The sequence below is a fragment of the Chaetura pelagica genome, unplaced genomic scaffold, assembly GCF_000747805.2.
Source record: "Chaetura pelagica isolate M959 unplaced genomic scaffold, ChaPel_1.0 scaffold962, whole genome shotgun sequence".
In the NCBI taxonomy this organism is placed as follows: Eukaryota; Metazoa; Chordata; class Aves; order Apodiformes; family Apodidae; genus Chaetura; species Chaetura pelagica.
The window spans coordinates 1-10,280 of NW_009952479.1; the positions used below are offsets into that span (position 1 = coordinate 1).

A 10,280-nucleotide genomic window follows, 5' to 3' on the forward strand; every position below is an offset into this window, starting at 1 on the left:
AAGGACCCCTCAGGTGCTGCCCAGTTGCCTCTTCAGCCAGGGCACTGGGTCAGAGCAGTGAGGAGAAGGCTGTGAGTGTCGGGCACAGTGAGGAGCCCACCTGGAGCCTCTCCAGGCCTTGTGCTCAGGGTTATTTGGCACGTGGAGAAACGAAGGAAGGTGGTTTGTCCCGTTTGGAATTGGTTGCAGCTCCATGTGCAGCATCTGTAGGAGCCGGCGGGGAGCAGAGGGTGCGGGTTTCCTATCTGGGTGTGCTCCCCTCACTCCTGCCCCTGCTGTGCCCCCAGGGCCTCCTCTCCCTGCTCCAGCATGAGGAGCAGCCGCAGCAGCTGCTCCGTGCAGGGCGCTGGTTCTGCCGGGCTGGATCTGAGCCTGACGGGGCTCCCGGTCCCGGTGTCCCGGCGTCCCGGCAGTGCCTCCCCCACCAAGCACCTGGCGCGCTCCGTCTCGGTCACCGCCGATGGCAAAGCCAAGAGAAACACTCCGGTGAGTCCTGGGGGGACAGATCCCCCCTCCCTGTGCCCTCCTGCTGCCCTGGCGGGAGGTGCCTCCCTCCCAATGAATCATCCCCAACCCCCAGGTGCGCGTCAGGTCGCTTCTCAGCCCCTGATCACAGACAGAAGGGCAGCAGGAAAGCCTCAGATTCATCCCGTGCCCTTCCTTGCCCTTCACACTGTGCTGATTTCCTTCTGGAAAATCCCCAGTCCCTGGCATCTTTTGTGGTGCTTTCAGACCCTGCCTGTGCCTGGCCAAGCACCTTTCGGTTCCCCCGGGGTCAGCAGGAGCTCCAGGCTTTTTGAGTCTCTTTTTTGTGTGTTTTTCCAGCAGAGTGAACGAGCCCCAGATTCTGACAGGGCTCTGTTAAGATCTGATAGTGGGAAGTCTCTGCTGAGTAATCCCTGCTGCCTTGGCAGGTCCCTGCTCCCTCCTTCCCATCCAGGTAACCAGCAGATGAGTGTGTTCCGGCTGACTTAGCAGGCACAGGAGCTCAGGAGCAGGGGAAGTCACACCAGAAACATCATGTCAGGCTGTGTTGGAGGGGGTGGGAGGGCTGTGGGGCTCTTTTGGGGTGCCTGACTCACTGGGGGAGCCTGTCTAGGCCAGGCACCCCTCTCCACCTGCCTGCCCTTCTCAGCATCCCTGCTGAGGCAGCTCTCTTCCCCTGCAGGAGGACGTGGGGTCCCGGGCCATGAACAACCTCCGGAGGTCCAGCAGCACCACCCAGGTTCACCAGCGGGTGAACAGTGTCTGCAGGTACAGCTCCATGTGTCTGCCTGGGTCTGGCAGCTCCCTGTGTCCCTCTGCCCTGGGGGTGGGACTGTGTGGAGCCCCCCCTGACCTGTCTGCCATCATCCCTGTCCCCTGGGGGAGCCAGAGCCTCTCAGAAGTGCACACAGAGCTCTGCCAGGGTTACAGCTCAGCCCTGGAGAGCCAAGGTCTGGGGTTTTGTTATGGGTTTTTGTTCTGGCAGGGAGGTCACTTGGTTGTGATCTGGGGAAACAGTGTATTTTTGCAGCTGGGAAGGCTCTGCCACAAAAAACACTAGATTTAATTCCAAGGGACAGGACTGTTCACTTACAACAGCCCCTCCTGGACCCTCTGGACTGCACCTGGGCTGTGTGAATGTTCTCCTCCTGTCTCTGGTGACCTCCTGGGGCTGCTTCTGAATAATTTCCTGTTCTCTTGTTGCCCTGTGCCCATCCCTTGAACATGTTCTGTCTCCACACACCACGCAGGGATCTACAGCTCTGTATAAAGCTGGACCACCCATGGATTTGGGGGCTGTGGGATGGTTCCCCAGCCCTTTCCTCCCCTGTGTCATGGTCGCTGTGCCTTGGCTCTGCCCTCTCAGTGTTTCCAGAGTCTCCTGCTTCCATCAGAGTGGAATGAGAGCCCTGCTGTTGCTTCTTGTTGCTGTGTGATAGTAACTCCAGCATGTGTTCTCTCCTCCTCTTGGCATTCCCTGGATCCGGGCTAAAGCCCAGAGCAGAGCGGAGACTTCCTGAGCTTCTTTGAGAGCAGTTCTGGGGGGAGAAAGAAGCCAGTGGGTCTGAGCAAAACTTCCCAGGAAAAGAAAACCACGTGGAACATCTTGGTGAGGATGGGAAGGTCCTGGGGCAGGTGGGCTGTCAGCTCTGATCGCTGGAGGAGTCTGCTGGGTTGTGAGGGGGGAGGGTGGTGGTTGAGAACGTGGGTTTGGCTCCTTCCTGAGTTCACACCTGCTGGCTCCATGGCAGGATGACCAGCCACGGGCGTTCCCGGGCCCCTCTGGCTCCAGCAGTGCTGAGCCACCAGTGGGAATGAGGAGGAAAGAAGCCACCGTGCTCCTGGCAGCCAACTTCACTGCCAACAACAGGTAGGAACTGGAGCTGGTGCTGGGAGGAGCTACACTGGGAAAACAGCCGGGCAGAGGAGCAGGTGCTCTGTGTCGAGTGCTCCGGGCGGTCACGGCTGGGCTGAGCGTTGCCATGTCCGTGGTGTGTCCTGTCCCCTTTGCATCTGGGGGGTCCTAACACCTTGTCTTCTCTCCACAAAAAGGAGCAACAAGGGCACAGTGGGCAACTGTGTCACCACCATGGTGCACAACAACTACTGCACCGAGAAGGGCCCCGCGCCCAAGAGCTCCAACCAGGCGCCCAGCTCCCTCAAGTACGTGTGGGGAGGTGCCTGCTTGGGGGCTGTGCCCACCCTGCCCACCACCAGGTGTGGCGTGGGGTGGGGCAGGATGGTGCTGAGCAGCTTCATCTTCTTCTTCAGCAACGTCATCAAAGCGACCTCGAACGAGGAGGGTGAGAGCAGCAGTTTGGTGAAGTCGCAGAAGAATTTCTCCAGCAACAACATCATGGCCCGCAACAACAACAGCAGCAGCAGGAGCAGCCTGCCCAGAAGGAATGAGGTGACTGAGGAGGAAGCAGAGAGGTGAGATGGAGCTGCTGGGGAGGGGCAGGAGGAGTGTGCCGGGTGGAGGGGGGTGGTTTGGTTTGTGGGACTGCAGTTTTGGGAAGGGTCCCTCTTGGTGCACCCTCCCTGGCCAATTTACCCTCCCCGGATCTCAGCTCTGTCCCACCGAAGGCACAAGTTCCTCCCACCCCAAAAGCCCGTTTGGGAAGTTTGCTGGTTGGGTTGGGGTGTGAGGGGACAGGTGCTGGGGGCCAGCAGCCCTCAGGACAAGGTGGTACTGACCCTCCCTGTCCCACAGGTTCATCCAGCAGGTGAACCTCGCCGCCCTCACCATCCAGCGCTGGTACCGGCGGCACTCGCAGCGGCGCCGGGCGGCGGCGGCGGCGCTGGGGCGCTTGTTGGCTTCCAAAAGGGAGGTCAGTCCTGTCCCTGCCTTCTGGCACAGACTCCTCCCACACTCCCAGCCCCCCTCGCTCTGCAGGCATTGGAATTCCAATCCCTCCAACGAGACCTGAGCTCTCAGAGACAAGGCTTGGCAGCCCCTTGCCCTTCTGAGGGCTGGGGAGGGTCCCAACCCCCCAGAGAGATGTTGGTCGCACGGGGGGGCCCCCAGGTTTGGTTCCAGGGAGGGTTCAGCCCACCATGTTCAGCACTGGACAGCTCTGGTTCTCCAGCTCCCTCCAGGCACTAGGCAGACACTTGGCAGTAGCAGCACAAACACTGGAATTTGTGCTGGAGTTCTTGTCCTGGACACGCTGGTGGCCGAAGGGGGAAGCCCTGGCTCGTCACAGCGAGTCAGTAACGAGTTCGCTCATTAGAGAGTGATGAGGCATCTGCAGCTATTTGTGTTTCTTTGTCTTTAATTATTTATCCCAATAATGAAAAGCACCATCATTCCTGCATAAGAGTCTATTTTTAAGCCTTGTCTCCTTGGTGGCTTAAGACACAGATGATGAACGTTTACATTTAGTGTCTGAAGAAAATAAACTGCTCTGAAGTGAAGCTTTTCTGAGGGGTTTTCCTGTCCCAGAGGGGAGGATCCAGGGGGCGGAAAGCCTGTATTTGGGGTGGCCTCGGTGGGGTCTCCCCTTTCCCTCTTCTTTGCTGTGGGTGGTGGGTGCAGGAGAGCTCTCCATAACTTTTTGTCCCTCCTCTCTGGAAGGAAAGGCAGCAGCGGATGGAGGAAGGGAATATCCTGGATTTGCAGGAGAGGAAGGACGAGGAACGCCGGAAGATCCGAGAGGAGAAGGCGCGTCAGGCCCGACGTGCTGCCATCCAGGTAGGGAGGGGGCAGGGCTTGCAGGAGAGCAGTTTGATGGTATCTTCTTCTGAGGCAGTGAGAGGACCTCTCCTCTCTTTTTCTCTCCTTGACATCTCTGTGGGCTTTGCACAGAGCAGAGTTAGAGCCAGCCTTGGATGCAGAGTGTTCCATGTGGAGATGGAGGGGCCAGGGAGCCGTTCCTCCTGCCAGGCCTTGGCAGCTTATTCGGGGCTTGGGAAGACAGCTGCTTCCCATCTACTTTTGGGGGAAAGGAGAGGCTGTGGCTGCAGCTCCCTAGAGTGTCTGTGGAAGGGGGGATCCTGCTGGTAAGCAGGGTCCCTCTGGGGTGGGCTGAGCACCATGGAAGCACCTCACTGTCCTCATCCTGTTCTGGCAGCTCTGTTTGCAGCAGGAAGAGCTGGTGCTCTAGGGGCAGAGATGAGCAGCTGGCACAGACTTCTCAAAACCTCAATTTCCGTTTGCCTCAAATGGAATAATGTTTCTTGGGGGGTGCTGAGGGAGATGCAGCAGTGAGCAGCTGGCGGACAGCAGAGCACTGACAGCCCTGCAGACACGTGCTTGTGCCTTAAGTGACTTCCCAACCCTCGGCTGCTGCAGCTCCGCGCTCGGCCCTCGGGATTTGGGGACCCTTTATGGAGCAGCAGAGGACACAGCACAGGAGCATGTGAACAGTCTTTGCTCACATCTGGAGCTGGCAAGACCCTGGCCACCACCTGCCCTCTGCTCCGAGTCCCTGTGCTCCAGAGTTGTCCTGGTTAACCCTTCAGCAGCAGGCATGGGGGCTGTTGCTGTCTCTAGGCCCTTACTAGTGCTAAAAGCAGTGCAGGAAAGTGTCAAAGCACACCCTGTGCTGGGCAGGAGGCTGATGACTTCTCTGTCCCTACAGGAACTGCACCAGAAAAGGGCCCAAAAGGCTTTGGACTCAAAGCACTTGGCAGAAGAAGAGCTTGTGCTGGTGAAGGAGAGCAGAAGGGTAGCAAAGAAGAAGCCTGCCAAGCCCACCTCTGCCAGGAACACCAGTCCAGCCAGCAGTGTTACCAAAGCCAATAACACGGGTGAGCCCCTTCAGGAGGTCTCCAGTGCTCTTGGAGCAGTGTGTGATGAGAGGGGGATGGAGGAGGAGGATGGGGGCAGCTCTCACTCTGGGGAGCTGCTTTCAAGGTGCTGGTGGTTGTTTCAAGTGCCTGAGAACAGTCTGGTTCCTGCAGAGGCCAATTTCCAATCGGTAGCTGTGGAGCCAGAAGAAAACAGCCTGGCAGAGCTGGGCTCTGTGGCCTCTCGGGACCCTGGGGCAGAGGACACACTGCAGGTGGGTCTGGCTTTGCCTCCTGGGGCTCCTGACACCAACTCTTCTGCTGTGGTGGCTGTTGAGCCTTTGGTGACTTCTGGGGAGATCTGTCAAACTGTGTTACTGCAAGGTGCACTGCCCTGCCCCTAGGATGGGAGCTCGAGAGAGACGGGCGGCGAGGACCTGGAGCCAGTGGTGACAGCTGCCAGCAGGGCACAGCCCAAGGGGACGCTCAACGAGCTGCTGGACACGCTCCGGCTGCTGGAGGAAGAGCCAGAGCTGCTGCCCCCACCAAAGCTCCTCAAGGACAGATATGCCTGGGCAGAGGGGGTGAGCAGAGGGCTGCGGTGGTCATGGCCGTGGGGGATCTGAGGGAGCAGGTTCCTTTGTGGGCTTGTTGGACTGGTGGAGGGTGTGAAAGTGCTGAAGAAGGAGCTGGATACAGGGGGCTTGGGTGTGTCCACAGGGAGAGGCAAAACCACATGGAAGTGGAATGAGCACAGAGGATAAGGCTGGTTACTGGGATGCAGTGGGAGGACTGGGATTCAGTGATGGAGCAGAGCCAGCTCTTCTTCTCCCAAGCCTTCCCCTGGGGGCTCATTCCTAGCTGTGTCTGTCCAGCAGGAGCCCAGCTCCAATTCCCTGACTGCTGATAACTTGGAGAAGTTTGGGAAGCTGAACCATTCCCCGGGGGTCCCTGAGGATGGGGCCCTGCTCTCAGAGGCCAAGCTCCAAAGCATCATCAGTTTTCTGGATGAGATGGAGAAGTCAGAACAGGAGAGGCCCAGGTCGGCTGCCTCGGCCACGCAGCGGGAGGTGAGTGCAGCAAGAGCCCATCTCTGTTGGAGAGGTGGTGTAAGATCCTGGTGGGAAGGGTCCCCCATCTCCTTTTCCTGGTTCCAGCTCGTTCCCACCACCTTCTAATTGTTCTTAGGGCCTCCTCTCGGAAGAGGAGCTGGCTCACTTGGAGCAGGCGTCGGCTGTTGCCACGGAGGTGACGAGCTCCATCATGAGGCTGAAGCTGGAAGTGGAGGAGAAGAAGCGAGCCATCAGCCTGCTGCAGACTGCCCTGGTGGGCGAGCCACAAGGGCTGTCTTGCTGGAGAGTGAAGGCCAAGAGCCCTCAGCAGATGTTTCTTGGAGCAATGGCTTCAAAAGCACAGGATCAGGGCTCTGCTTCCCATCCATGTCCACCAAATCCCTGCGGGGTGCCTGGAGCTTGTGCTGGGGAGCTGGAGAGCCAGGGGTTGCTGGGCACCCCACAGTGCCTGTCACTGTTACTGTGGGAAAGATCTACAAGGTCCTTCCAGTCTGGTGCGGGTTTCTCTCTGACTTCTCCTTGCTATCCCCCTGATTGGAAAACCTTCCTCAAACTCCCCTGCCTGGGAGGTGCCTGGCTCTTCCAGGAGCCCTGATTCAGGACCTGGGTGAAACCTTCCTCTGTCTTGAGGGGGTTTGGGTGTTCTTGCTGGCAGTGGGGCAGGAGGGGAGTCCCTCCCATGTTGGTTTTCCTCTGTTCCTCCTTGTTCTGGCCCAGGGGTGCCCCCCAGGTTTGGTAGTTATCTCCTGCACTCGTGCTGCTATAACTTCCCTCTCTGACACCTTGTGGCTGTTTCTCCCCTGCATCCAAAAGGCTCAGCAGAGAGAACTGTCACTCCGGCACGTCAAACAGACTGAGAAGGAGCTGAGCCACCAGCTCAGGCTGCAGAGGGAGCAGTATGAGGCAGCCATCCAGAGGCATCTGACCTTCATCGACCAGGTAATGGCCTATCCCCACGTGGGCTGAGGCTGCTGAAGGCAGAGGTGGCTGGGCCCTGCATGGTGCCTTTCCTTCCCCCTGCCCAGCTCATCGATGATAAGAAGGTGCTGAGTGAGAAGTGTGAGGCTGTGGTAGCTGAGCTCAAACAAGTGGACCAGAAGTATGGCAAGAAGATCACGCAGATGCAGGAGCAGCATGAGCTGGTGAGGGGATAGGGAAGGTGGGGAGGATGGGAGGAGAGGTGCCACAACGGGAGTTGGTTTTACCCAAGCCCAGCCTGTGCCCAAAGCAGGATGTTCTGTCTCACCTCTCTGGCTCCCACGTATTCTAGGGGCCTCTTCTATGTGCACAGAAAGTCCATGGAGCTTTGTCCCTGCTTCCCAAGAGGCTGCTGTTCTCTGCTGCCCAGAACAAGACTGAGAGACAGCACCTGCTCCCAGCAGCTCTGCTACCAAAGACTCCTTCCCACACACCCTGCTGGGGACAAAGCTGTCTCCTGGCCTGGGGGTGACAGGGGGATCTTGCTGTGGCAGATACTGGCACAGAACAGAGGAATTTGTACCTGTGGCTGTATCCTCCTGAGCTGGGTGACTTCCGGCCCCCTTGGCAGGAGCAGGGATGTTCTCAGAGTTGAATGGGGACAAGATTTTAAAGGAACATGGGGAGTATAAGCCACAGTGACCAGCCCTGCAGGTTCTGTGCTGCCTGCTCCTGGGAGCTGGCTGGCAGCTTCCATCTCCTGCAGGCAGCCAGGGCTGGCAGCACTGCTGGCTCCCAGCTCTGCCCTGGGCTGGTCCTGGCCCTGCTGTCCTGCTCACCCTTGGAGCCCAGCTCATCCCCAGGGCTCTGGAGCCAGACAGGCCCTTGCACCAGCCTGAGCCCCTTCAGGCAGGTGCTCACTCTGCTGTGCTGTTTCAGCTTTGCTGCCACAGCTGCATGGTGCAGAGGAGATGCATCTTCCCTCTTGATTTCCTTGGAAGCAATGCTGGGAACAGCCCTGGAGCCCCTCTCTGCTCTCTGATCACTTTGTTGTCCTTGCTCCTGTGTGGCACAGTCCGAGGCAGGGCTGGCTCTGCCCCTGGCCGGGAGCTGTGACCACCAGTCACTGTCTGTTTGGCTGGGCCTCCCCTGGCTCCTGTGGGACCCCTGCCCCCCTGCCTGGGGCTCTCATGGCTGTTTAGTTTTGCCTCTCTCTCCCATGACTCTGCCATTCCCTTTCTCTTTCCATCCCTCCTTTCTTTCTCCCTAGGTCTGGCGCACTTTGGGCCCCTTTTGTGAGGTAAATGTGGTCTTTGCTGTTTTTTTGTGCCTTGCCCTTCTGCTTTTGTGCCTGGATCTGCTCCAGCTCCACAGGCAGCAGAGCTGGGCTGGGATCTTGGCTCAGCAGCAGGGTCAGCCCTTTGCCCTGGCCCCTGCACCATGGGCTCAGCTGCTTTTTCAGCCTCTCCCTGTCTTCCCGTGCTGATTTTCCTGCCCTTTTTTTTTCTCTTTAGAGCAAGCCCTGGGCTGTGCTATTCTCTGCTCCTCTCCACACAGTGGCCATTTGGTGTCCTGCCACATGCTCATCCTCCAGAGCTGTGACATGTCCCATGTCCTGCACACAGTCATCATCTGCCCATGCAGAAACAGCTGTTTCTATCCAGGCTGGGCTTCCCATCAGCTGGTGCCTTTCTCACCAGAAACCCCAGCACAGAAGTATGTGGCCAAGTGCTTCACTCAGCTTTTGCCAACAGGAGTGCTGGGGAAGAGTTCCGTGGGCAGTGGGTCCTGGGTGTTTTCCAGCTCTTTAGCTGGAGAGGAGAGCCAGGGAAGTAAACAAGAGCAGTGACTGTGTTTGGGCTGTGCAGCCTCTGAGGCTTTCAAGAGTTTTGGGTGCTTGCTCTGCAGTGCTACCGTGGTGTTGGGAGGTCTGTCTGTCCTCCTGTTGGAGGGTGCTCCACGCCAGGGAGAGGGAGGCTGGAGAAGGAGGCATCACACACCACCCTGTGTCTGCCTGCACGCTGGGACCAGCGGCAGCACCAGTTCTGCTCCTCTCTGGAGGGGCTCCCGTGTCTCAGCCAGCAGGTCCTTCCCAAAGGTTTGCCTCTTTTCCCCTGTTCAGGGCAGGAGCAGCCCCATCCTATGAGAGAGAGGAGAAGGCACTGGGAAGGAGTGTGGCTGCCTCTCAGGACTGGGAGGACGTGCCTGGCCAGGGCTGGGCGAGCTGTCTGGGCCCTCTGCACCTTCCTTCTCAGCAGCCGGGCTCCCAAGCTGACAGGGGTTCTCTCCCTTTGGTTGTCTCTGAAGTTTTCCTGTTTTCTTCCAAACAGGAGATTAAGAAGCTGAAGGAGGTGATGACAGCGACCGAGAAAATCCGGCGGGAAAAGTGGATTGATGAGAAAACCAAAAAGATCAAAGAAATCACTGTGAAAGGTACGGGCACCTCCCCCGGGCCCTGCAGGGGCTGTGTCTGCTGCAGCTGCTGGCAGCGTGGGAAGAGCTGCTCAGCACGGGCACTTCTGCTCCCTGTGTGGGGGCTGGAGGGCCAGAGCCCTGTGTGTGCTCACCTCCCTTCTCACCAGCCCCTCTCTGCTGGTTGATGGGTTCACCAGCCAAGCAAGGGCACTGGTGTTGGGGCAGGGACAGCCCCGAGGCCGAGCGGTAACTGCCCTTCCCTTATGCCCTTATCTCCCTGCTGAGGAGAGGCTGAGGGAGCTGGGTCTCTTTAGCTTGGAGAAAAGGAGGCTGAGGGGTGACCTCATCAAGGTTTACAAATATGTAAGGGGTGAGTGTCAGGGGGATGGAGTTAGGCTTTTCTCAGCGATGACCAGTGATAGGACAAGGGGTAATGGGTGCAAATTGGAGCATAGGAGGTTCAAGGTGAATATCTGAAAAAAATGTTTTTACTGTGAGAGTGACAGAGCCCTGGGACAGACTGCCCAGGGAGGGTGTGGAGTCTCCTTCACTGGAGACATTCAAACCCCTCTGGACACGTTCCTGTGTGATGTGCTCTGGGGGATCCTGCTCTGGCAGGGGGGTTGGGCTGGGGGAGCTTTCCAGGTCCCTTCCAGC

The 10,280-nt window shown here is 58.3% G+C and overlaps 1 protein-coding gene across 1 annotated transcript in view; it reads left to right on the forward strand.

Moving 5' to 3' along the window:
• Window positions 1-309: 309 nt before the first annotated feature.
• Window positions 310-10,280, forward strand: part of CEP131 (centrosomal protein 131kDa) — a 12,937-nt gene continuing 2,966 nt past the window's right edge. The window contains exons 1-15 of the mRNA XM_010008654.1: window positions 310-486; window positions 1,169-1,254; window positions 1,981-2,095; window positions 2,238-2,356; window positions 2,539-2,649; window positions 2,758-2,919; window positions 3,200-3,317; window positions 4,064-4,180; window positions 5,070-5,492; window positions 5,622-5,801; window positions 6,096-6,287; window positions 6,406-6,543; window positions 7,104-7,229; window positions 7,316-7,432; window positions 9,539-9,641. Of these exons, the coding sequence (XP_010006956.1) occupies window positions 310-486; window positions 1,169-1,254; window positions 1,981-2,095; window positions 2,238-2,356; window positions 2,539-2,649; window positions 2,758-2,919; window positions 3,200-3,317; window positions 4,064-4,180; window positions 5,070-5,492; window positions 5,622-5,801; window positions 6,096-6,287; window positions 6,406-6,543; window positions 7,104-7,229; window positions 7,316-7,432; window positions 9,539-9,641 (2,284 nt within the window). The remainder of the gene's footprint in view (window positions 487-1,168; window positions 1,255-1,980; window positions 2,096-2,237; window positions 2,357-2,538; window positions 2,650-2,757; window positions 2,920-3,199; window positions 3,318-4,063; window positions 4,181-5,069; window positions 5,493-5,621; window positions 5,802-6,095; window positions 6,288-6,405; window positions 6,544-7,103; window positions 7,230-7,315; window positions 7,433-9,538; window positions 9,642-10,280) is intronic.